The sequence below is a fragment of the Halichoerus grypus genome, chromosome 8 (genome assembly GCF_964656455.1).
Source record: "Halichoerus grypus chromosome 8, mHalGry1.hap1.1, whole genome shotgun sequence".
Lineage (NCBI taxonomy): Eukaryota > Metazoa > Chordata > Mammalia > Carnivora > Phocidae > Halichoerus > Halichoerus grypus.
In genome coordinates, this window is record NC_135719.1 from 108,218,448 (window position 1) to 108,246,446 (window position 27,999).

Genomic DNA, 27,999 nt, shown 5'->3' on the forward strand with positions numbered 1-27,999 from the left:
CTCTGAGGCACCGTAGTGGCTTTGACACCGGCCGGGTGGGCTGGGCTGGGCGGCTGAAGCTTGGCTCAGTTTAGGACATCCTGATGGCTGCGGTATTTCTGGTAACGCTGTATGAGTATTCGCCGCTTTTCTACATCGCGGTGGTCTTTACTTGCTTCATCGTGACCACCGGCCTGGTATTGGGATGGTAAGTGCCCCATGGTTAGAAACAAGGGACGTAGGGGCGGACTGCTGGGGCAGTGGGGTCGCGGAGAGCCCCGGAGGAGGGGGGGGGCATTGGAGCCGGGGGAGCTGCGAGGCTGGCGCTCCTGGGGCTGTGGGGGAGCTGGTGCCGCGAACTCCGACTGGCTCCCGGAGCAAAACAGGTGCGTTGTGCACCTGCATCACTGCTCTGCATCACTGTGCCGTCCCCGTCGCAGCGGGTATCGGGGGCTGGTGCCGGATTGAGGTATTTTACCCAGCTTTGTTTCTAAGAGATAAAGCGGTCAGTGAGGGCCTCGTCTCGGTGTTGGGATAGAGTGCTTGACCAGCAAGCTTCTGTCCCGGATTGGGGCCTACTGTGTGCCCAGAGTGAATCAGTCACCGGCGGTACAGTGCACAGACGTGGACAGTAAACACAGTTGATTGTTGTTCTGACCAGAACCGAGCACTTGACCTCAGATCTTCCAGCGTAACTTCTAACTGAACTCCGTTACCGTTTGGGAATTTAATGGTTTCTAGATATATTCCACGCCTTTTGAAGTAATATTTAGTCGACAGAACTATGAAGCCGTAAGTTTAGAGCTGGAAAAGACCTTTGAGATAAGTTACATTAACGGGTAGGGGCAGTTTACCCATTGGAGACAAGGAGAATAGACTGTTAGATAATCCCTGAGCAATTTTTCTAGCTCAGAGATTCTAAAATTTCTCTCTTGAGGAGAAGCCATTGTATCATGTTTAGAGAAGCCTTATAAATACGGCTAGTTGAAACCATCTTACTAATTCATCCATTGCGGAGAGAGACATGAGCTGGATTTTGAAGAATCGGTATTTTGAGAAACAAATGAAGTTAAGTGTGTATGATAGAGAATAGAAGGCATTTCAGGGATACAACATGAGCAGAGGGACAGAGGAAGCGTGTTAGTGAATAGATCAGCCTGTGTAAAACAAATCTTAAAATACGCTTTGATCACATATATAGGATTGCTTTACAGAAAGGAAACAAGCCCTTGTTAATTTCTCAAACTATATGCCATCTTTAAAAACTAAGCCCAGTCTTAGTATTTCCATACTGCCCCTCACCCTGCCTGCTGTAGAGCACAAAATTCCTTGTTTGTGGGTGGGAGAAGATTAAGACCGGTCTTATGCAATTTGTTATGGACACCTCAGATTTTATTGTTGTTTATTGTTCATTTCAAGAAAGTTTGTAATTGAAATTTGCAACTTGGTTGCCTAAGTGAGTAAAGCAGTCTTAACACAAGATTTCTTTTTTTTTTAATTTTTTTAAAAGATTTTTATTTATTTATTTGAGAGAGAGAGCATGAGGGGGGGGAGGGTCAGAGGGAGAAGCAAACTCCCCGCTGAGCAGAGAGCCCGATGTGGGACTCGATCCCTGGACTCCAGGATCATGACCTGAGCTGAAGACAGACGCTTAACCGACTGAGCCACCCAGGTGCCCGAACACAAGATTTCTTAATGACTATAATGTTAAGGTTATTCTCTTAAAGAAATGTAATTTTCCTCCATTCAGGAAAATAGGTAACTCGTTGATCATTGCATTATATCCTTAAATTTTAATTTTCTGTAGGCCAGCTAATTAGATATCTTAGATATCTATCTATAATATTGGGAAGAGGAAAATGAGTGAGGACCAGATGGACAATGATGGTGGCATCTGTGGGTAAGGGTAGTCAGGAACCTCATGTTTGTAGTGGTTAAGAGACACTTTGGAGTCAGACAGACCTAGATTCAAATTCTGGCTCTGCCAAGTTTAAGACTTGTTTTGAAAACTTAATGATCACATAAGCCCTCCATTTGGGTATGATGTTGGAGGGGTGGAAGGCCAGATACCTGTAGAATTTTTGGAAGTCTGGGCTAAGCATTGCTGAGGACCCAAGACCATGTAAGTGCCAATCACTTTCATTCTGATTTGGGCCTAACCAGTTATCTTGAACCTAATCTAACCATTCCCTTTAGCTGGGTTAGCTTTGTCCATATAGATAAACTTTTTACTAGTGTTTATTTGCTAACCTAAGCCAAGGCAACAGATACATTGAGTAGAAACAAAGAAAACCATCTAGATCTCATAAAAGCAACTTTCTAATAGTACCCAGACAGGAGGTAAACCCATGAATCCACTATGCTTTTCACCTGTGTTATTTTTTTTTTTTTAACCTCCCAAAATATAATCCCTATTGGTTTCGTGTCTTCGCCATTACCTCAGCACTGCTCTAATTTTCTTTCCCACTGCTTCTTTCTACTGTTCTCCTTGTCTGCTTGCACTGTGTGGGGGTGGAGAAAGAACAAGAACATCTGAATATTGGAATCCCAATAGCAATAGCAAAGAATCATGCCACTGAAGTATGGTATTTCTCTTTAACTCCTTGGTGGTTTCGTGAGCTCTAATAGCTCACATTTATTAAGCTGTTGCTGTTTGCCAGGCACTGTGCAGAAAGGAGACCAAAATGCCACACATCCTTTAACAGTTTCAGATAATCAGGTACCCTGACTCTGCAGCTGCTCCCTGCTTGACTACAGGTTATTAAGCTATTGTCCCTCAGCTCCATAGCACCCCTTTAGATTCTGTTTTGTGAATCTGGGGCAGAACCTCTAAACCACATTTCTTCTTTCTAGCTGGCTGCCTAGCAGGCTTTGCCAGCAGGGGAGGGAGAGTGGAAGGGTAGAGGACAAAAGGGCTTGCTGCTTCCTGTGTGCTTCTTTTTCTTGTCTGTCTCACCACAGTGATAGTGCCTCACTCTGGCATGAATAGTTGGCCCCAGTTTCTCCAGTTTGTAGTTTTCCACTCTCTTAGAACCAGCCTATCGCACCCCTTCAAAGATATCAATACCCTTTCCTCAGATCTGAGTCCCAGCTCCATGGCAGTTCTTCCTCCAAATTTCTCAGCTGTAGTAATTCTCTTTATTCCTGTTTTGGAGTGATAGCTGCTTCCTACTGGTACTACTTCGATACTCACTGTCCCCTTTTAGCTTTTTCAGTTCTTCAGCATATGGTTAACAATTACTCATATTAAATGCCCTCTGTTAAAATAACTGGTGTGTTTTTTGTCTCCCGATTGGACTTATAAAAGGTATTAATAAAGAAATTGTTACTATAATTGGGATCCCGGGGGAGAAACTCTCAAAGATGGGCTTCAGGGATTACCTTGGTCACATCTTCAGCTCCTTGCCAACAGGATATAAGGTTCTAGTAATCCATGGCATGTATTGGCATCACGATTCATCAGATTACTACCTTTGATTGATTGTGATAAAATGATTTCTGAAGTGTTTGGGGGACCTAGTGGCTAAAGGACTTTTTGACTGTAAGGACTGAGGGATGGGTGGGATGGTTGCTTCTGAGATCACTGGAGCCCTTACAAAAAGAAAATGATAAGCTAAGATCTTAAAACACCCACGTCAACTCTTAAAGAATTAGAGAGGATCTGGGTTCTAAAGCACTTTCTTTCATGTAGCCACAGAACTAAACATTGAACACAGTTTTAATTGTGCTGGTAATAGAATTACACAACCTTGTCAATGTCTCATTTAGGGCACCGAGTGGAAAGAAAGAACCAGAGCCCTGAGACTTGGAATGCGAACATCTAAGTTGACTTGGATAAAACTGAGAGTCTTGAAACCCGGGTCATTCTGACTCTCCTTTGTTCATGGAAGCAGCCTGCTTAGCTTTCCATGTCCAAAAAACTGTCCCTCCTTGGCTTGAAGGTCCTGTAATAACCTTTCCTAGAGTAATTGCTTTGCAGAGGATGTCTATACTCAAGACCTATCTCTATAACCTTTTGTTATGAGGCCCAGATCTCTTCATGCTCCAAAGGACAGGGACAAAATCCAACCTGGTTGGAAAGAGCCTAGCCTCTAAAAGATTTGCAAAATTTTACTAATTTGTATCATTGGGAAGGAGCAGTATCTGTGAGAATGGGTTGTAAATAGGTTAGGCCAGGAAGGATAGAATGTAACACTAAATCAGATAAAAGTATTTATTTCTTTTCTTTCTTTTATTTATTTATTTTTTAGTAGGCTCCACCTCCAGTGTGGAGCCCAAGGCAGGGATTGAACTCATGACCTTGAGATCAAGACCAGAGCTGAGATCAAGAGTCTGATGCTTAACCAGCTGAGCCACCCAGGTGCCCCAGATAAAATTTATTGATCTGGGTGTGTTCTCAAGAAATTTTGAATCTAAGGTATTAACTCAGATTTGGTTGACTGAAACTTGGACTCAGTGGTGGCCTATATGTAATAAGGTTGAGGTGCTAGAACTTTCCTGGCATAATGAGGAAGGAATCTGAAGGCTTAGAAAGATAGGAATATTGGACTGGATTTATTATGTGCAACCTGCACACCCCCCCCCCCCCCACTGTGTCCTTTAAGACTGTGCAGAAGATACACTTTTCATGAAGGCACTGAGAAATAAATTGCTGGGAGGAGACTCGTATCCTTGAAAATCTCTGTTCTCTGTAGGCTGTTTATGATGGTGGGAGCTCCTGACTTGAGGTCCAGTGGCACCCCACAGGAGTCAAGGTGGACATATGCTCCATAATGGGCAGTGGAGGATAAAGCAGAGAATGTTTTGGCTTACAAGGATTTTTGGCAGTGGCTAATGCATTATAGTGTCTCTAGGAATAAAATAGATGGGCAGCCTACTAAATGCTACATGAACTACATAGAAGGAAAAACTCCATGTCTGGAGCCAGAAACCTGACTTGAGTCATCACAATGGAGAGTTACCACCTTTCACACAGTTTACAGATATAAGCCAATCCATAGACCTGGAGCGTCTGATTAAAGGGGAGGTGAGGTCCCCTAGACGAAGGACCCTGTACCCTTCAGTGCTGCCACAAGGACATACTATCAGTCATCCTCCAGATCTTTCTCAAAGGCTGTTGTGTCTCAGAAGCAAACATGCTCTTCTGTGCTCTGCTTGGTAATACTGGGGATGGGACTTTGCAAACCATTTTTCTCTTGTCCTTTGCTCCCTATTAGAATCTGCCAGTAGAGGATGCTAGAAAGAGACTGGAAGGCTGGAGGAGGAAGAAGGGACTTCCTCTTAACAGTTTGCTTCCTTTTCCTGGTCTGCATTCCTGCAGCACTGGCCTTTGCCCTGGCAGTTGGCCTGAGTAGCAGCAGTTTATTTTAGCTGACAACTTTTCCTCAGACCTAAAATGAGCCTTATCGCACTTCTTCAGAGATATCAGCACCAGCTGGCCAGCTCTCCTACCACAAAAGTCTGCATGCCAGCTCTGGGGGATCCCTTATCCAAGCTTCTAAATTGTAATAATCCCCACGCTTCTCTTTGTTTCCCCACCCTAGGAGTGAGTAACTGCTTCGTGCTAGGATACCTCAGTGTCCCCTTCTTGCATTTTCAGTCTTTGGTACTTGATTAACAGTTCTTTATATTAGTATTAAATTCTTTATGTTTAAATAACAGATGTGGCTTCTGTCTCCTGCCGACCCTGCCTGATACACTGACCTTGACAATTTCTCATCTCACTTGTTTTTTGTTTTTTTTTTAAGATTTTATTTATTTATTTGACAGAGATAGAGAGAGAGAGCACAAGTAGGCAGAGAGGCAGGCAGAGGGAGAGGGAGAAGCAGACTCTCCACTGAGCAGGGAGCCCGATGCGGGGCTCGATCCCAGGACCCTGAGATCATGACCTGAGCCGAAGGCAGCCGACTGAGCCACCCAGGTGCCCCCTCATCTCACTTGTTGAATGCAGTAGGTTGTGTGTGTGATGACGCTGGTGATGAGGTACAGATTCCTCCTTAGGAAAAGAAGATGACTTTAGTTTGTATTTGCTTAGAGCACACAATACTTGACACTTGCATTGGCAAGAATTTTTTAGAACAATCTAGAAGAAAACACAAAACTGTTAGAAATGACATCTCAGACCTTCATAGGGCCTTAAGGTCACTTATTTTAGCCCTTCATTTTACAAGTAAAGGCACAGAATTTTAGAGACTGAGTCATTTTCCCAAAGTCATAGCATTATCACAGCAGTTCCTTCAGAGACTATCCTCCCCTACCAAGGGTTTCCCCGTGAATGGTTTTTATATCCCGATCCAGTGTCAGTATACAGCTAGCTGGGTGAGACCACCTTTGGGAGATCACCCTGGAGAGAAGGCCCCCCCAAATTAACAACTGCCTGTCTGCTTTCTGATTGGCTTGAGAACTCAAGGCTGAAGGGGTAATAAAACTTGTACTGCTGAGCCTGAAATTTTAGCTTCAAAGTAGCCTTTATTTATGAGGAGCTCCATGAGACTCCAGACACAAGGAAAGGAGGTCCAGTCTACCAATTCAGCCTCTGATTAGAAGCTTCGCAAGTGTGGGCAGAGTAAGACATTATATAGGCAATAAGAAAAATGTGGTCAGAATTGGAGGTCCACAGATTATTGCTGTGCTAGAAGTTTAAACATTATGAACAAGTACAACAAACAATTTAGAAATGGAAAAAACCAGAATTACAGAAAAATCCAGGAGGAATAAGTATAAAATTGTATCAGTAAAGGAAAGAGAATAGAAAATTCTCTTTATGGAAAAAAGGGGAACTAAGTTTATATAAAAGAAAGTAATGAATGCTTAGAAACATTTATTTAGTTGGTATTCTATTACTAACAGTTGCCGACATGACTTTGATTAGATGATAAAGATAAAGATAAAGATGAAATTTGATTGAAAAGAAAATTTGTCAGTTTTCTCTTTTACTGTTTTATTTTATTATTCCTTGTAATGTCATATCAGCCATGGTCTCATACACAGGGCATCAATGTCTTTATTCTAGTTTTTGATTAAAAATGTGGAAAAGACCAGATGTTAGGATGGTGGCCAGAGGCACATCACTGGGTCTGTTTACCAGGATTTTACAGAACCATTTGTCAGCACCAATTACGGATTACTGTTTGACCAGTCTCCAATTTTTAACCTTATTCCAGGTCATCTCTGCATACAGGCTTTTGAGTAATATGTTAAAGATAGAAATATTGGTCCACATCAAACAGGTTAAAACTGTGGCAGTTGTGGATTTTTGTGCAAAAATGAGCAAGTTCATGCTGGGTCAGGTATGTGAAAAGGTTTAGGATTATACTAGGCTGAAAGTTCAACGTGAGTCATCCGTGTGTCAGCTGCCCCAAAACCGGCTTACATGATCTCAGACTACATTAAACATAATGCTTCAGACAAGAGGTGTGTTCAGACTGCAACATCACTCTATTACACAGTGAATTATACCCTCCCTCCCCCAACCCTTGTTTCCCCCAAAGCATAAGGATATCGGGGTAACAGGGCTGGTGAAGTCAGATATGGACGCAGAGCCTTGATTCAGGATTGGCTGCTCTAGCCATGCCTGGCTAAGTCCTTTAAGAGGACAGGAATGCAAAAATGCCCGAGATCATAATTCAGAAACGTGGCACTGTCAGGACATAATTCAGATAAGCCAGTAATGAAAAGCCAAAGAGCAAGAGCATTAACCTTAAAGGAAAAGGTTAATAACTGTGTTAAAATTAAGAACTCTGTTCATCAAAAGATACCATTATGAATGTGAAAGGCAAGACGTAGGACGGGTGAAGATATATCCAACAAAGGGCTCGTATTCAGGACATGTAAAGAATTTCTAAAAATAAGAATAATCAGTCATCTGAGAAATAGAAATTAAAACCATAACGCAGTGCCACCACATACCTACCAGGTGGCTAATAAGGTTTTGGCAAGGATTTGGTGCAAGGGGAACATGGGAGTGTAAATTGATACTACCCCGTAGAACATTTGTTAGCATTACCCACTGAAGTTGAAGAAGCACAGACCTTATGGCTGAGAAATACCATGCTCAGCGTGTATGGACCTAACAAAAATGCAAGTATACGCATATGCACCAAGTGCCTTATATGAAAATGTTTGTATAGGCATTATTCATTATGGCCAAAATGTGAGGACAAGTTAAATGTCCATTAAGAGTAGAACGTGTAAGCAAGTTACAGCACATTTATTGTACAATAAAATACTATACAGCCACAAAAATGTGCTAAGTATAGCTGCATGGATGAATCTGCAAGCATAAAGCTGTAAAACAGGAAATAAAAGTATACACAGCATCCACTTATATAACAATTCAGAAACAAGTACACTAAATTACAGTAATTGAAGTCAAGATAGTGGAGAGGGAAGGCGACACAAGAGACTTTCTGAGAATATTGTTTGGGTTCTTAACCCGAATACCAATTACTTTCTAATTCATTGAACTATGTTTTGTGTACTTTTCTGTATGTTATCCTTCACGGTAAAAAGGTTATATAGCATAAAAAGGCCAAGGGTTTAGCATGATCCATAATACCAATTTTAAAAGATGTATTTGACTCAAATCAAGGACGTGAGGCTATTTGAAAATGCAGACCCAAGAGTAAGCATGAGGCAGAGAAATAAAAAAATCTAGGGAGATGAGTTTCTTTTAATAATAGGTGTGTTTTGGCAGCTCTTGATATGATGCTGGGCCAAGCAGCCTTGGATAAGCATGTTTAAAAAGAAGCAAAACTTTATATCTCAAATTATTTGTTCCATTCTGAGGTGTATTCAAAACCACAGAACAGATATGGCATATCTTCCTACAACACTGATTTTATATAAAGATTTGGAGAAATAATACTTTTTATATTAAAACCAGATATATCACGGAATAAATAAAGAAAAAATATTTCTTGAAAATTTATTTATTGAAGTATAGTTGACACACAATAAATAAAGCATATTGTAAAGGAATTCCGTGCTCACAACAGGCTGCTTCCAGATATTTCTTCAAAGCCCTGCTTTTTGGGTTTCTGGCTCCTACACCTTTAAAGATTCTTTAATTGAAATTTTTAGGTACAATATGATAAAGTATCTGAAATATAATGCTTGAACCTACAGTAGAACTGACCACAATGAGCTCTGATTCCAGTGTTTACTGCTGGTAATGTGGGTGTAAGGAGCCAGGCGGTGGGGGTAAAGAAAGAAAAAGGGGTAGGGGATGGTAGGGAGAATTAAAATGATGAAGGGGCCAGGAAATAGAATGAGTATGTATAGCACAGAATGGTGTTTTCTCGCTTTGTTTTTTTCACTCCACGGGATGAAGGAAAGAAGAAGAAGGTGTGATCTTATGGCTCTCGTGGGAAGATTGTATCTTGTGTCCTACCATTTCACATTCCTGACCTAACCGCTAAAAGGCACTGGGGCAATGTTGGGCAGTGGACACAGAAGCTGCGGGGTAATTGATTCTGAGGTTCAAAAAGGAGAAATTACTGGATTTGTTCTTTCTCTCTAGCTCTTCTGCCACCGCCTATGTCTACTCCATGATCAGCATTATCATTGCTAGCACTTATGAAGTGCCAAGCTCTGTTCCCGTCCGGAAACCTGTTACACAGAGGTTGAGCAATTGCTTGAGGACACATAGCTATTAAGTGTCTTGTTCCTGATTTTAGGAGGAAAGCAGTTTTTCCTAAAGTATGATGTTAGCTCTACATATTTATTGCTGTCCTTTACCAGGTTAAGTTCCTTTACATTCCTAGTTGGCTGACAGTTTTTATCAGGACTAGACATTGGATTTTAGCAAGTGGTTTTTCTGCATGTATTGAGATGATCATATGGTTTTTCTTTTTCAGTCTGTTAATATGGTGAATTACATTAAATTTTTAATGTTATGCTAAGCCATCACTAGGTCATGATGTATTAGCCTTTTAATATATTGTTGGATTTCATCTGTTAATTTTGTTAAGTTTTGCATCTATGTTCCTGAGTGATAGGCATCTGTAGTTTTCTTGTACGTCTCTGCCCCTTCTCTGCAAACTGCATGAAGTTGTCCTTCAGCTCACTGATGTTTTGAGGTATTTTTGTCCAGCCTTTTTTTCCCTTTCTGTGTTTCATATTAGATCCTTTCTGTTGATAAGTCTTCAAATATACTAATCTTTTGTTCTGTAATGTTAAGTCAGCTATTAATCTCATCCAGTGTATTTTTCATCTCAAATGTATTTTTTCATCTTCAGAAATGGATTTGGGTCTTTTTAAATATCTTCCATGTCTCCGTACAGTATGCTCAATCTTTACTTACCTTTTTGAAAATATGGAGTAGTTATAACAATTATTTCGATGTTCTTGTCTACTAGTTCTAGGATCCATGTCATTTCTAGGGTCCATTTCTTTTGATTAGTTTCTCTCCTCATAATGAGTCATATTTTCTTCTTTGCATGGCTGTTAATTTTTTATTGGATGCTAAACACCGTGAATTTTACTTTAGGGTGCTGGATATTTTTGTATTCATATATATATATTCTTGAGCTTTGTTTTGGGATACAGTTAACTTACTTGGAAACAGTTTGATCTGTTAGAGGCTTGCTTTTTGGCTTTCTTAAGCAGGACCAGAACAGCCTTATCTAACTGTTCCATAAAATTAAATTCATCTAGAGTGTAACTTTATTCCATGTGTTACTTTTATTGGCCTTCTCTTGGTATTAGATTTATTCATGTGTTTTGAAATTTTGGTTTGCAACCTAAATTTTAGTAGAAGTTTTCTTCCCTACCCTTTGTCATCACCCTTGCTGTTTAACCATTTTACAATTGTCTCCAACCCAATTCCTAGATGCTCCCCAGTCAAGGACCAAGTCTTACAATGACAGTTCTGTTCCATATTGATATTGGCCTAACCCAGTTCCTGGATTCAAATTATGAAACTCGCTCTGGCTCTTGTTTTGAGTGGGCAACCTATAAGGTCCTTTTACTATGGGAAGGCTTACTGGCCACTGCCTGCTGCCAGACTCAGGACCCATCAAACCATGGCATCAGCCTTACTCATTACTTTATATTTCTTTCCCTTTTCAGAACCATAAAGATTTGTCTTTGAGCCCACTATGTCTCTTTTTTTTTTTTACAACGTTTTATTATTAAAATTTTCAAACATACAGAAAACTTGAAAAAATTATACAATGAACATATTATGCCCATCACTTAGGTTCTACAATCAGTATTTTGCTATAGAGTCTTTATTACGTATTTGTCCATCCTATTTCTTGATCACTTCAAAGTAAGTTGTTACTCTTCCCGTAGACACTAAAGCATTACATATTATTAACTGGAGCTCAACATTTGGGTTTTTTTGTTTTGTTTTGTTTTTTGGGGGAGAGGGAGAGGAAAAGGGGGGCGGGGCAGAGGGAGAGGGAAAGAGAGAGAGCCTGATGTGGAGCTCAGTCTCATGACCCTGAGATCATAACTTGAGCCGAAACCAAGAGTCGGATGCTTAACCGACTGAGCCACCTAGGTGTCCGTCAACATTTGTTTTTGTTTATAGTTCCTTTTTTTCTTTTGAAGTAATATTTACACGCAATGAAATATACAGGTCTTCAGTGTTATCAAACACATCATCTATACTCAAACCTCTTCTCAAGATGTACAATATTACCATCACCAGAGAAAGTTTTCTCATGCTCTTTCCTGGTCAGTCCATACCCCTCCACCCCACAGAAGCAACCATTGCCCTGTTTTTTTATTTCTACTATGGATTAGTTTTGCCTGCTTTCGAATTTTATATTACAGAATCATATAGCGTGTACTCCTTTGTGTAAGACTTCTTTTGCTCAGCATGTTGTTTTTGAGATTTATCCATGTGGCTGTAGCAATAATTTATTCCTTTTCATTGCTGAATACTACTATTCCTTTGTTTCAACACACCACAGTTTGTTTGCTCATTTCAGTGTGGTCTTTTTTGATTTCTCTCTTTATTTTTTATCCATCACTACTAAGTGTCTGGAGAGAAGAGAGTGCATCAGAGTATGAATGCCATCTTAACCTAAAGTCCCCTGGTTTAACTAATGTGTATTCATTTTAAGTTACTTTTTTTTAATTCAGTGAACTTAGCTGCTTTCTAATTTGATAAGGAATTGAGTTTGGTCCCTTTCATTTTCCTTCTAATCTGTTCAATGTGCATTTTCACAGTTTTACATGAAATTTAATAAAAGTAGAAAATATGTTATGTAAATGAAGTGCTGTATTTGGTGTTTAAAAGTTATCCTGTTCCAGCACTGGGTGTATCATGGAACACTGCATCAAAAACTAATGATGTAATGTACGGTGACTAACATAATAAAATAAAATTAATTTAAAAAAAAGTTCTCCTGTTCCATAAATAATATCAAATAGTCCACATATTAAATATGAACTTGTTTTTTATATCAATTTAAAAATTGAATAATTCTTCTCATATTTTTGCTGTTATATTCAGTACAATTTCTGTAATGACTGCACTACTTTGTTATCAGCAATAATATTAACAATAGAACTCTTTATTTACAGGAGTATGTCAATTCAGCCAGCTGAACGATATATTGCAATTGTATGGGGCCTCTAATCTCTCAACTCTAGATTAATTCCGTAATATAATGTAAACTGAATAAATTGATCTCTTGTTGTGGTGCTTATGTTAAAAGGAATAACTAATGAAGCACAACATACTTCACATAAAGTTTCAGTATTTGATAGAATTATGTATTATTTTATTTTTATTTTTCTTCAGGTTTGGTTGGGATGTTCCAGTAATTTTGAGAAATTCAGAAGAAACCCAGTTCAACACAAGAGTTTTCAAAAAGCAAATGAGACAAGTCAAGAATCCTTTTGGCTTAGAGATCACTAATCCATCTTCAGCTTCAATTACAAGTTGGTGGCTATTTTCCAAAGATCATTTTCTTTCTGTGCCCCTTTCTTAGCATTTTTCTTTCTATATGCTTTCTCTTCATTAGAATTAACAAGTATTTATTGAGCACCTATTTTATTCTGGGAGCTGTACTATATAGTACTTTGTACTACAGATATAAAGACCAATAATTCACCAAACTTGCTCCTCAGGAATTTATCAACTAACAAACAGAGGCATTCATGTGAGAAGAATAAAGTATCTTAATTGTTAATAAGAGAAGTTTGTTAGGACACTGCCATTTTCATGGGTCTTAAGTGCAGTGAGAAATGTATGGATCGTATAGCATAAACAGTTACTGGAAGGTTGCTAACCTCTCAAGAACAAGTGTTTTTAATCTGAAATTATGGTATTTTGGGTATAAGTTATTTTGGTATAAGACGTTATTTTGGGAGATGGTAATAATAGATAATAGTTGTTTCTGCACTTACTTGGAAAAATAAATTGTCTGCAAGACTACCTAGGAACCACTGGAGTGAAAGAAAGAGAGGGAGGGAGGAAAGAAGGGAGGGAAGAAAGAAAGAGAGAGAAAGAAAGAAATGGTTTAAGTTTGCTGAGGTGGGGAGGCATATTCAGGAAAAGCTTCATTGAAGAATGTGCTGAGTCTATCTTATTTATTTATTTATTTATTTTTGAGTAGAGTCTTGAAAGATAAGTAGGTGTTTAACTTATGGGGTTGGGAGATATTCTAGGTAGAGGGAGAAGCATGAACAAAGCACTGATATAGAAACAGAATAATGCAGTAGAGAACCAATAGTGGTTTGTTGTGGCTAAAACACAGGGTGGGACAGGTGAGAGAGAAGAGTGGGGGAAGGTTCTTTGCAGGGGCTCTCCACAGACAGATCCTCTTACCAGGATAAAGAATACAAGAGGAGCAGCAAGTTTTGGAAGAAAGGTAATGACTTCAGTTTTGAACTTCTGGACTTTGGAGTGGGCAGTTTTAGGTACAGCTCCATGGCTCTACAAAGATTTCTGGGCTGAGATCCTATCACCTTTCACATGTGCTCAGATTCCTGGGATCTTAAAAACAATCCCAAACTTTCTCAACTTTTTATCTTATTGTAACTACTGCCCTCTTTCTCTTCCCTTCACAGCCATGCTTCTCAAAAGCAGGTTGCATTTGCCTTCTTCCCTTAGCCTGCTCTACTTTCACTCCTCAGATCAGTGCAGTCTGATTTTTGCCTATATCCCTCTACTGAAATGGTTTTCCCCCAGGTCACTGATCATCACTTCTGCCCCCTCCCTGACCCCCAGCAGTCATAAAATCCAGTGCACACTTTGTAGGCCTGAGTTAACACTATCTGCAGAGTTTAACAGAGTTGACCGATCCTTCCTTCTTGATACCCTGCTCCCTAGGCTTCTGTGACCCTTCTTGTATAGTCATCTTCCTGTCTCTAACTTCCAGAATCACATGTCAAAAATCAGTGTACTGGGGTACCTGGGTGGCTCAGTTGGTTAAATGTTCGACTCTTGATTTCGGCTCAGGTCATAATCTCAGGGTTGTGAGATCGAGCCCTTGAGTCGGGTTCTGTGCTCAGCATGGAGTCTGCTAGAGGTTCTTTCTTTCTCTCTTTCCCTCTGCCCCTCCTCCTGCTGACGTGCGCTCTATAAATAAACAAGTAAATAAATAAGTAAATAAATAAATAAATAAAATCTTTTTAAAAAAATCAGTGTACTTATTCAATAGGGATTATCAACCTTAAGTAAATACTAATTCATAATGAAGAAGTACAAAGTTTCTTATTCTTCCTTAGCTGTAAATGCTATACTATCACCCTATGAATTGAAGAGAACTAAGGACCTCTTTTTTTCCCCTCTAATGGTAGATAAGGGGTTCATTCTGACATTTTTCACTTGGGAAGACCAAATTTCAAGATATGACAGAGAAAATTAACCTGTTTAGAAAACATGCCTAATTAAAATGTACAGAACAGTGGCAGTTTAGTGACCTCTGACCTCTGTGGTCAGGTCTTGGACCTTCTGCCATGTCACATTGGGGTCTTGAGTAGGACTGCCAATACAAAAAGCTGCCAATACAAGGGTGTCTTTCCTGCTACATAGTTCCACAAGCCGGGAAATGCTGAAAAACTGAAAAATTGTGAGCAAACACAGGATACTTGTGAGGTACAAAGTGTGAGGAAATCCACCAGTCTTCCTTTCAGGCAGAAATAGTATCAAAAATTGCCCCCCTTGCATCCCTGTAAATGTTCGAAGCAAATGAAAATATATCCAGTAAATAGAAGACCTCTCAGCTGCCAAGCAACTTTCATGCAGCATTACCAAAGTACACAAAAAAATTTTTTAAATGTGTGGATTTATAGCATGCTTATTGAAGTATTTTAATTTTTAAAATACAAGTGCTGGGCGCCTGGGTGGCTCAGTCGGTTAGGCATCTACCTTCGGCTCAGGTCATGATCTCGGGGTCCTGGAATCAAGCCCCAAGTTGGCCTCCCTGCTCAGTGGGGAGTCTGCTTTTCCCTCTTCCTCTGCCCTACCCCCCATACTTTCTCTCTCTCTCTCTCTCAAATAAATAAAATCTTTAAAAAAATAAAATAAATACCAGTGCCTATCATTCATTATCTTCTTTGGGTAAATAAGGAGAAGGATTTTGGTGGGAATTATATTTGGCAGAATAAAATTCATTTGTTTAAACTGTGGAACAGTGGATATCATTAAAGATGTCTAACCAGGACATTTAAATAATATTCTAAGCACTAATTGTGACATTTTGAAAGGTTATCTCATTTGATGTGTAGATAGTTTAAAAATCCAGGTCTTTTTTCACCACTGTACCCAAGGTGCCTGGCATGTAGGGAGGGAAGGGAAATATCTAAAGACCTGATTTACTTGAAAATGAGCAAGAGAATCAGTTTTAATCTTAGTCATTTAGTTCTCTTTACTATGGGTGGCTTGTTGGGATTTCTTTTGTTGTTATGTGGTGATACCGGATTTAGATTTATGATGTTTCCATGTCCCCAGTGTAAAAGGCTCTAATGAATTGAAAGGAGGTACTCAGGATGTGCTAGTTGAGTTTAATTCAACTGGTTCAGAAATTCTCCTGTCCCTTTGTAACAGCTTCCTTATATTTTGGCTTATTCACCCTGGTGAGACCTAACAAAGGTAAAAGGGTTAGACAAAATGACACACATAGCATTTTCAGGGGAATTTGTGAACCTCTATTCTCTACAACGTAAAATTTTCATCTCCCAATATTCTAGATTTATTATCCTCATGCATGATCACCTTGTACATTAGTTCTTCTTTCTCAGGGATTCTCCTCAAGAAAGTTTGTGGCTGGGGCGCCTGGGTGGCTCAGTTGGTTAAGCGACTGCCTTCGGCTCAGATCATGATCCTGGAGTCCCGGGATCGAGTACCACATCGGGCTCCCTGCTCAGCAGAGAGTCTGCTTCTCCCTCTGACCCTGCCCCCTCTCATGCTCTCTCTCTCTCTATCTCATTCTCTCTCTCAAATAAATAAATAAAATCTTAAAAAAAAAAGAAAGTTTGTGGCTTTTCAGCCCCATTGTGTCTCCTTTTTTTAATGGCTCAACTCATTGACTGTAATCCTTATTTTTTGCAATTTTTTGCAAGGCTGTCTCTTATGGGGGCTTCATTTGGCTGTTACAGCAAGGCACGTAAGGGCAGGTTGAGGGAAATCACCCCCATGCTGCTTCAGTTAGCTTCGATTCTGACTTTTCTGGTTTAAGGCTGTGTTCCAAGTCTGCTATTGCTCTCAATCTGAGATGGCATTGTGTTTGCACTGAATTTTAGAAGACTGAGAAAATGTAAGAATGAGAACTGTCTGCAGAAGAAGTAGGAAAATCCAAAGGGAGAACGGTTTTGCCTGGGGGATTTGTACTGTCATCAATGTAAATCAACACATTCTTTTTTTTTTTTTTTTAAGATTTTATTTATTTATTTGAGAGAGAATGAGAGAGAGAGCACATGAGAGGGGGGAGGGTCAGAGGGAGAAGCAGACTCCTCTCGAGCAGGGAGCCCGATGCGGGACTCGATCCAGGGACTCCAGGATCATGACCTGAGCCGAAGGCAGTTGCTTAACCAACTGAGCCACCCAGGCACCCTAAATCAACACATTCTCTTCTCAGTCTGTGGCATGGACAAGTGTAGGAGAGATTGTGGAGAGTAGAATTTATTGATTGTATTCTCCCTTCTCATTAACTTATAATATTAATTTCAGAGACATACTCTGTTGAAGTCTGATTAGTATCCAGTTGTCAGTAGTCTTTGACACGCTCCCCACTTCAGTCACGTATATGCAGTCTGTAAACAAACCTTTCATGCAGCTCTGAATCTCTGGAACTCTGATGTGTTTTACAAAGCAAATAAACTGGGTAGTTTTACATGTTTTAGGGCTTATCCTTCCATGGTTCTTTTTTAGTGTAAACAAACACGTAGATATGGATATCCTCTCCTGTGAGATAAACAGGAGTATGCTGTATACTTGCCTCCATCTTGCGTTTCTCATTTGTATATATTCTGAAGATCATTTCAAAGTAGTATATGCAGGTATTTTGCCATGCCTCAGTTCTTTTTTAAGAGCTCCATAATACTTCATTATGGAATATTTCCATATTTTATTCATTTAATCCCCTATTGTTGGACATTTGGATGGATTCCAGCATTTTGATATAACTAGAGCTCCATACATAACATCTTTTCACATTTACACATTTCTGCCAAGAATATTAAGAAATCGTTTTCTGGGTTCCTTTTTTTCTTTTTCCACTTTCTTTTATATGCCTTTTCTATTTCTCCCTTTCGTATCTACGTCAGCTTTTTTCCTTACCTCATGTTGTATGGTTCATAGAGAAAAGGATGTATGATTTTTAATATAGGTATTAACTTTAAATATATAAACATTGTTATGTAACATAATATAAATAGTATATATGAACATGACATATTGATACATGTTTTAATATATAATGTATAAATTAATATAACAATTGTATATTAAATGTATATAAATATATATTTAAATTTGTATTGATGGAGTGGTTTTCTTTGGCTATTTAATAGCTAACTGAAAAATAATAGCTTATTAAATTTCCCATTCTTGAATAATACCTGATGATTGGAATCATATAAAACTTTGAAATCAAATTCTGTTCCAATTACCTATGCAATGTTCCTGCTGATTAGAAGTTTTGCTTAACTATGATTGGAAATTATCCTATGTCGCTGCTGTTATGCAGACTCCAAATCTGAAACTCTATGCACATACTACTAATTACGGGGAAGAAAAGTAAGAAATTGAATTTTTGGTATCCTGTAGAGCATCTGCTTGTGTTTGTGTATATCCTTCCAACACATACTCTTGATCACCTTTTTATTTTATTTTTGTAAAGGGATGATTTATATATTTTTTAAAAGATTTATTTATTTATTTTACAGAGAGAGTGAGTGCGGTGGGCAGTGGCAGAGGGAGAGGGAGAGGGAGAGAATCTCAAGCAGACTGCCCGCTGAGTGCAGAGCCCGATTCAGGGCTCCATCCCACAACCCTGAGAGCATGACCTGAGCTGAAATCAAGAGTCAGACACCCAACTGATTGAGCCACCCAGCCACCCCATTGATTACCTTTTTAAAACTACATAATGTATCCATCAGAATTCCCATTAGCAAGTTAACAGAAATGACTCCAGTCAAAGGATACTGGGTAACTTACAGAATTGCCAATAAAGGTTTGGAGACCCAGAATCAGAGACCAAGGCTGTTCGCCAGGAACAATGACCCAGACCATGTACTTTTGGTCTTGCAAGTCCACCACTGCCACTGAGCACCAGAGGCTACAATTTCCACTGCCAACAGTATAAGACCCTAGATATTGCTGCCCTTGAACTTAATATTGCTACAACTGCTATGAGCAAGGGGAAAAATCGTATGGATGCTAGTAGTATGTCCAAAGTGAGTGTTTAATAAATAGGTAAAACAATATAATTTGTATGTCCACTTACAATTTATTTTTCTACTTAATCAGGTTTACTCAAATTATAATATGTTTTATTATGCTGAAAGCAAATAAATGAATGAGGGCATTGCTATTAAGCCCTTCATGTTTTGGAATCCCTGCTCTTTCTTTAGGATGTTTTGCGTATTATGTGGGACATTAACTGTGTGACAAGAGTATATATTAATGCTGTCAATGTGTATATTAATATTAGTAAGGCTTGATTTCTTTTTCATATTTCTTCTACTCCAGTGATCATCTTGTGGACCCCATTAGTTATGTGTATCCACTTTCAGAGACAGTCCTGCTCTGTTTCTTACAGTTACAAGGTTGCATATATCCACTTTTGGAGACAGCTCTACTATTTCTTGTAGTTAGGATTATATATGCTATTAGAGCAGTAGGTTATCAATAGTGAACTATATTTCAGTTTTTAAACTCTATGTGGGAGAAGTCTCGAAATCACACACAAAAAACTAACTTGATAATTTCCAAGTGTAAATGTATAAATAATAAGAGTTTACTGATAGTGCTTCAAAATTGTGTAGATGTTGAGGTTTTTCTATCACTTGTTTAGGGACCAGTTCCTTCATTTACAGGCACGTGCCCTTTAATGAGTTCCTTTAACTGGCATCAGCCGGGCCAGCCTCCAAAAGGAAGCTTTTGTTATTCACTGTGTATAATTGTATGAGAAATTACATTAGGTAATTTTCTTCTCTTTGTCTTCTTTTCTTCTTTGTTTTCTACAGCTGGCATAACTTTGACAACAGATTGCCTTGAAGATAGCCTCCTGACATGCTACTGGGGGTGCAGTGTCCAAAAATTATATGAAGCTCTGCAGAAGCACTTTTATTGCTTCCGAATAAGCACTCCCCAAGCCCTGGAAGATGCTCTGTACAGTGAATACCTCTATCAAGAACAGTATTTGTATCCTTTTATCTGATATATCCACTAACCAATGAAAATTTTAGACTTTAGACTTTTTTATGGATAAAATAAAGTATTTGCTCCGTTATTATTGATCACCTTTGGTATTACTGTATTTTGGGTTATAGTGGCAATTTACCTTTACATTTTCAAAAAGTATTAAAAAGGACAGCAAAGAAGAAATATATTGCCAGTTACCAAGAGATACTAAAATTGAAGACTTTGGTACAGTGCCCAGATCTCGCTATCCATTGGTAGCACTGTTGACCCTAGCTGATGAGGATGACCGAGACATTTATGATATTGTAAGTAACTTTAAAATTCTGGAAGCATTCCTTTAAGTGATTTGGATGATGGGTCATAATTATTTGGTGAATAGGAAAAGTTTTATTTTAATTTCTGAGGATCTACATTTGGCCCAGACACATTTTTCTTGGAGAAGGAATACCTGGGAAGTACACCTGTATGATGATCATACATGTAACAGCTCCTTCAGAGGATGACTTTTTTTCCATATGAGTTACAAGACTATGATATTATTTAGAAAACAAAAGGTATATTATAGTTGAATTAAGTTAATTTTATCATTCTATATTCTGTCATATTTGCTAGATAGAAAGAGTCTTGGGAAGCTTCTTTATTCTTAGCATTTTTAACACTGAATGAATAAGCATTGTAATCATCTGAAGTGCTCCATTTTAGGACCATATTCCCTCTTTTCTTTACATGCTTGCAAGTCACCTTGTTTCCATCATAGCCCCTGCTGCACCTACATCTTCTATGTATTTGATCCCTGTATTTTCAGTAATTGTAGTGGTCTCTTTTTCTCATTATGTGCTCATTATTTCTTTAGTCTGGTAGTTTGTCCCTATTAGTAAGATAAAAGCATCTTAGGGATCTAAGAGGACCTGAGCCCTGACAAAGCTCTGAGTATGGTAGAAGCATATACATGAAATAAACTTTTGGTGAAACTGTTTCATGGTAAGAATGCCCTTATGCCCAATTTACTACTTTTCTGAAGTGCATGACATCGATATGTTTATTATTAATGATATGGTAACATTTTTATGATACTTTGTAATATATACAGTACATTGGCTAACATTAACTTGTTTATTCCTTCCAACAACCTTGTGTGTTAGGGCAAATACTCTTCTTATAAAGACTGAAATGGGAGTCTAAAGAAAACTCCCAGTCATTCAGGAAGAGATGGAACCAGTAAGCCTCTGTAGTCTGGGCCAGTACCTTAAAAAAAAATTTTTTTAAAGGAATATCTCCTCGAAACAAGTGTACATTTTCATGCATTTGGAAAGTTCAGACCCTTATTGAGAAATCTAGACCCTGCTCATACACAGTTTGAGGTTTTAATCTTACCAAATTGAAGTTCCATTGAACTGAAGTCAATTTGTTTTTTTCCAAATAAGTCATACTAAAAACAGTATGCTTCCAGCACCTAACACAGTGCTTAGAACAGTATAGGTGCTCAATAAACAGGATAAGTGAAAAACAAAACAAAACAAAAAACAACAACCCAGTCATACCAAGCAATGTTACTGAGCCTCATAGAGCTTGACAGCAAGTCAGTTACTTGTGCATGAGAAGCGCATATGAGAGATCTTCTGGTTTCCTCCCCCTCCTCCCCTCTTCCCCCTCACCCTGTTCAGTTGAAGATAAATAAGAACTGTTAGGTTGGTGTTTCATATTTCCAGCCTCCGTTCTTTACCCCGCCTACCCCAGCAAGGTAACCCTTCTGTCACCACCGTGTCACCCGTGTCTTCCAAGCTCCCTTCCTTCCTTCCTCTCATTCAAAACAGAAAGGCTCAGATCTGTCACCTTCCTCCCAGCCTCCCCTTTTGGCTTCTTTCCCCCTCACTGATGGTGATCTCTATCTATTTAAGGAACTCAGAGTCTTCTTTGTTTTCTAACTTTCTTCCTCAATCTGAACAGAGGTGTGTGTGTGTGTGTGTGTGTGTGTTAAAATATATATAACATAAAATTTACCATTTTAACCACTTTCCAGTGTATAAGTCAATGGCATTATAAACAGGGAAAGATTTGCTCTCAGCTCCCAGATCCAACTGGAACAAAGATGATATGGCCCAGCTGTACTTGTGGGAGATGCATTCCCACAGGGGACCTGGGATGGCCAGCCCTCAGGGGTTTAATAGGCATTTTCTCTTTTCCTTTTAACGTCTCCTTCTCTGGGTCTTTTCTTCTCATCAGCAGGCTCCCTCTCTTTTTTCCTGTTAATCTTGCTTCTCCATCTCTTATCACTCAGATTGGGGCTAATATTGGAACTAAAGCATATTTGTTAGCATAGTTTGTATTAATGTTCCCTGTTTTTAATTTTAAAAGCAAACCGAGCATTTGGTTTTTCAATATTTTATCTGGGGGTCAGAGTCTAAATCTAAAGAAAAAAAAATTAAACTCTACCATTCCTGTTGTAACAGTAAAAATTACACTTTGATAGTGTAGTCAGTTTGTCATTTTAGGTAGAAGCAGGGATTGTTAATTGCAGTATTTTGACTTCGACGTTTGTTTTCATTTTTACTCAATTATATTTTCTCTGTTACTCAAATAATACATGTTTGTGGCAGGAAATAGAATTAGAAAATCTAGATAAGCCAAAAGGAAAAAAGCATAATCATCTATATTCTGTCTTCCAAAGTTAACCACTGTGAATATTTGTATCTTTGCAGACCTTTATATATGTGATTTTTAAACAAAAACAGGATTAAATTATATGTACTATTTTGTGACCTGTTTTCATTTAGTATATTTTGAGGATCTTTTCCATATCAAATATATATGTACAGCTACATGTATATTTAAAACTAGCATGATAGTAGCTTCCAAAGCTTTTAATATTAAATCGAATGGCAGGATTTTCGTGTGAGGTGATAATATTACTGTCTTATACCAGTCCTGTCATTTTGGTTCAGTATTACAAGTTCTGAAGCCATTGCCAAATTATTAAATCTTTATAAAGCTGTAAAGAATATTATATGTTTACAACCATAGTAGGATTCTTTCTTTAAACTTTTCATTTGGACATAATTTTAGAAACTTGCAAAAATAGAAAACCAAAAGAACACCCCTCTACCTTTTCCCCAGATCTCCTGTTGTTATTTGCTGACATTTGCACCATTGGCACTATTTTATGCCCATATATGTTTGCATATATATTTTTTTTAATGAATCAAGAATAAGTTGTATGCATGATTCTTTACCCCAAATACCGTAGTGTGTATTTCTTTTTTATTATATTTTTAAAATATTTATATATATATATAAATATATTTTTATATTAAAAATGTATTTTTTATAATATTTCTAATAATAGGAATGTTCTCTGATATAAACACAATATAGTCATCAACTTTATAAATCTAACATTGATAAAATATTTTATCCAATCTATGACCTATATTCCAATATGTCAGTGGATTTAGCAGCCTTCTTTACAGCATGTTTCCCCCTCCAGTACAGGTTCTAGTCTAGAGTCAGATAGTCTGTTTGTCATGTATCTTTAGCATCCTTTAATCTAGAACATTTTCACAGCCTGGGTTTGTCTCTTACGATATTAGCATTTTTTTAAGAATACAGTCACATACACCCCTTTTGTAAAATAGGACCCTTCCCATTTTGTTTGCCCGATGTTTCTTCATGATCAGGTTGGACTTGTGCATTTTCAGTCAGTCTACCGCACAGGTGATGACACGTGCTTTTCAGGGCTTTTCACCTTTGGAGGCACATGAGGTTCTTTCCCCTTAGTGGTGATGTTAAGTTTGATCTCTCAGCAAGGTGGTATCTCATTTCTCCTCTGTTCTGTTTTTTCCCCTCCCTTGCAAATAATAAGCAGTTGGGGGGGGGGGGGGACACTTTTTTTTTTTAATTTTTTTTATTTATTTACTTGAGAGAGAGAGACAGGGATAGCTAGAGAGAGAAACGAGCTGGGAGGAGAGGGAGAAGCAGGCTCCCCGCTGAGCAGGGAGCCCGATGTGGGGCTCGATCCCAGGACCCTGGGATCATGACCTGAGCCGAAGGCAGACGCTTAACCGACTGAGCCACCCAGGCACCCCGTGAGGGGGACACTTTTAAGACCACACAAAATCCCAGTCTTTATGAAAATTTGCCCCCCTGGATTTAATATCCATTGATAATTCTTAATAGATTTTATCTTTACCATGATGGTTGCAAAATGATTATTTTCCAATTCCAGCCCTTCAGCCAGTCTTCAGTATTCTACTATAAGCAATAGACCTCCCATTTATTTCTTTGTTTATTATCCATATGGCCTCACGAATTCCATTTTCCCCCCAATGATTTATAATTCATTACTGAATTTAATTATTTTGGTGCCCAACTGCCCTCTCCTTATTTTCTGCCCCAGAGTTTATAGTCAAATTCTGTGTTCATAAATTACTTGGATTAGTTCTCCTAAAAATCAGAAAAACGCATAAAGAGGAAGTATACTCAGATGTTGCTCTCATCTCCTCCCACAACGCCTTTTTTTTTTTTTTTTAACAGTTTTACTTTTAAGTAATCTCCACACCCAACATGAGGGTCAGACTCACAACCCTGAGATCAAGAGTTGCATGCTCCACCCTGGCCAGGTGCGCCCCATTCTTATACACCCCAATTCTTGTAGATAACCAAGTTTATTGTTTTCTGGTTTATCCTTCCAACATCTTATTGTAATGATGAGAAGATAGAGATGTATATATTTCTTATTTTCTCTTCTTTCTTACTCAAAAGTTATCACACTTTATATACTATACATGTTCTTGTTTTTTTCACTTCATAATATCTCTGGAAATCACTCCAGATCAGTTCATAGAGCTCTTCCTCACATTGTTTTTCAATGACTGTGTAGCATTCGATGGTATGTAGGATGTATAGGTACCATAGTTATTTAGTCAGTCTCCTGTGGCTGGACATTCAGGTAATTTCCAGTATTCTGCAGTAACAAATAATTTTGCACTGAATAACCTATGCATATGTATTTTCATATTGGTGAGGTTGTATGGTTGCAGGGTAAAGGTATGTCATTTTGATACCTATTATCAAATTCCCCTCCATTGGGGTTATATATCCTTGGAGTTGTACCTTTTTTTCTTTTTTATACATTTCCACCAGCAATATATGAAAGTGACCATTTCTCCATAGACTATATTGATAAACGTTTGAAAGCTATTAGTCCAATAGTGCGAAGTGATATCTCAATGAAGTTTTAATTTGTATTTATTATCTTGTGAGCGAAATTGAACATCTATTAATATGGCTAAGGACCATGTTTATAATTTTGTGTGAATTGTCTGTTCATATCTTTTGCCCATTTTTTAATAGGATTTTTGGTTACTTTTTTTCAAAATTTAAAAGTTTTTCATAAATTAGGGATATTGTGAATATTTTCTTCCAGTTCATCACATGTCTTTTGACTTTGCCAATGGGGCTTTTTGTCATACAAGCTTTAAATTTTTATACAGTCGAATGCATCTGCCTCTGGGGTTTGAGTCATAGTTAGAAAGTCTTTTCCTATGCTGAGAGTAAAAAGGAATTCACATGTTTTCTTCTAGTGCTTGCATGGTTTTATTTTTTGTAATTAAGTTTCTTATGCTTTTGGAGTTTATTCTTACATATGGTTTGAGGAAGGCATCTAATTTTATATTTTTCCAAATAGCTATCCAGTTGTCCCAATACTTTTTATTAAAAAGACTGCCCAGTGATTTCAGATGGCACCTTTGTCATATTTGTATAGATAGTTGGGTCTGTTTCTGGACTGTTTGTTCTGTTCTAGCCACCTGTCTGTTCATGTGCCTGTACTATTTTAATTTTAGAGACTTTGTACTATGTCTTAATATCTGACTGGGCTTGATCCTCCCCACAGCTTTTTTCCAGTATTTTCCTAGCTATTCTTATGTGTTATTTTTCCACATGAGAATTTTAGAGTCAACTCATATAACTCTATGAAAAAACTCATTGGTATTTTTGTTGTGATTGCATTAAATTTGTAACTTTGCATATAATTAAAAATAACTCTGGCAAAAATATGTTCCGTAACTGGTTCCTTTTTAGTGACTATGATTTAAATCAATTATTGTAAGTTTTCTGATTTATCAACCTTTTATTTTTCTTTTATTTCACATACCTGTGAAATAATGTAAGGAGGTTAATTACTGACTGGTATTCAATTTTTATTTTAGATTTCCATGGTGTCAGTAATTCATATTCCTGATAAGACTTATAAACTTTCCTGTAGAATATTGTATCAATATTTACTCCTGGCTCAAGGTCAATTTCATGATCTTAAGGTAAGTACCCTGTTGTCTTATTTCTGATCCTTTTATTTGCAGAGTTTCAAAGAATGACCATCTATAAAGAGATAATATTTTTCAGTTAGTTATCACAGAAGGTAGCTATTATTTGCTACTGGGTTTGTTTGCTCACAAATTTTTAGCAGCTTTTATGACTCCCAGATTTAAAGAGTAATTGTCGGGGCGCCTGGGTGGCTTAGTCAGTTGGGCGTCTGACTCTTGATTTTGGCTCAGGTCATGATCTTGGGGTCATGGGATCGGGCCCATATCAGTCTCCACACTCAGCACAAAGTCTGCTTCCCTCCCCCCCTCTCTCCCTCTCCCTCTCTCTCAAATAAATAAATAAAATCTTTAAAAAAAAAAAAAAGAGTAATTGTCATTTTTGATTATCCTTAACCTTTTCTTTTTGATTTTCAGCAACTTTTCATGTCTGCAAATAATAATTCCACTCCCTCCAGCAATTCCTCTCCAGAAGAACAAAGCAGAGAGCGCAGTCTGCTGGAAAAGGCCGGGCTGTCCGAGAGTGAAGCGGAGCCTCCTGAGGAGAACAGCAAGGACTGTGTGGTTTGCCAGAACGGAACTGTGAACTGGGTGCTCCTGCCCTGTCGACACGCATGCTTGTGTGATGGCTGTGTTCGGTATTTCCAGCAGTGCCCCATGTGCAGGCAGTTTGTTCAGGAATCCTTTACCCTTTGCAGTCAAAAGGAGCAAGAGAAAGACAAACTGAGAGCTCTTTGAGAGTGTTGTTATGACTGAAGAGTATGCTTTCCACTGAAGATGTAGAAATTTGTATCCTTGGAATTAATCATAACATGGAATCTACTGTGTTGACCATCGATGAAAATTCTATTTTAACTTCACGTTTGTATGGTACATGGATGATGAAAATGAATTCCTTCCTGTTCGGTATGATAAATACTGGAATACCATCTGTGTTAATACATAAAAATTCATTCAACTCTTGAGAAGAATGTAAATGTTTGGCCTTTTATCAGCTAGAGGATTTCATATGATGTTGATTAGGAAAATTCTGAAAAGCAACCCATCTAAAATCTGAGGTGGTAAAAGTCAAGATCTCTGGATGTTTTGCCTTTGACATCATCTGGAGAGCAATTGGGAAAAAACTGAATTCTTCCTAAAGTAATTGTATGTTCCCCAGTTTACAAAGGAGTTGGAAAGGGCTTCTAACTCTAAATCTTTTCCTAAAATAACAGTTTTTATAAATATCCATCTAATTTTCCTTATAGTCACATAAACACAAGTCTTAATTTTAATATAGTGTCTTAAATCATAAATGCAAGATACAATTCTTATCTGTTCTCAGTGTATCATAGGTTAAAATGATACTCATCTATAGGAAGCAGATATATAAAACTTGGATAATAAAATTTCTTGGATAATTAAAATTATTGTCAAATATGACTAGGTTAGCAGGATGTGACCTATCAGGGAAGAACTGTGAGACTCGTAATGCCTTACCTTAGATTTCCTCCTGCATAGCAAATCCATCTAAAACCGGAGAGGTTTTGGAGCCAGAAAAGCTGTTAAGAGAAACAAATAACTATTTTTTTCTACTGTATTTTTATTCCAAATAAACCCATATCCTCCAGAATAGTAACCTGATAGGCAAAAAGCCCCATCCCCCATGCTTTCCAAGATGACAAAGAAGAAAAAGGTAAATCAGAGCTTTCTGTGTCTTCAGGGGAAATTACCTCCCACTCACCAAGAAATTAGATCATGGCAAATAAACTGAACTTCAGGGAAATTTTCAAGACTTCTTTGTCCTGTTTGTATTAAGAATATTGCCTTATCTTTGTATCAGTGTTTTCACGTAGTATCATTTCATTCTAATCAAATATAATGCTCTGAAAAAGC

General features: G+C 38.1%; 1 protein-coding gene across 1 annotated transcript; it reads left to right on the forward strand.

Moving 5' to 3' along the window:
• On the forward strand, positions 1–27,999 carry CGRRF1 (cell growth regulator with ring finger domain 1). The gene is made up of 6 exons (XM_036104548.2): positions 1–187; positions 12,737–12,876; positions 19,630–19,807; positions 19,965–20,112; positions 26,014–26,121; positions 26,542–27,999. Exons 1-6 carry the CDS (start codon positions 84–86, stop codon positions 26,860–26,862), a joined length of 999 nt encoding a protein of 332 aa, XP_035960441.1. The 5' UTR covers positions 1–83; the 3' UTR covers positions 26,863–27,999.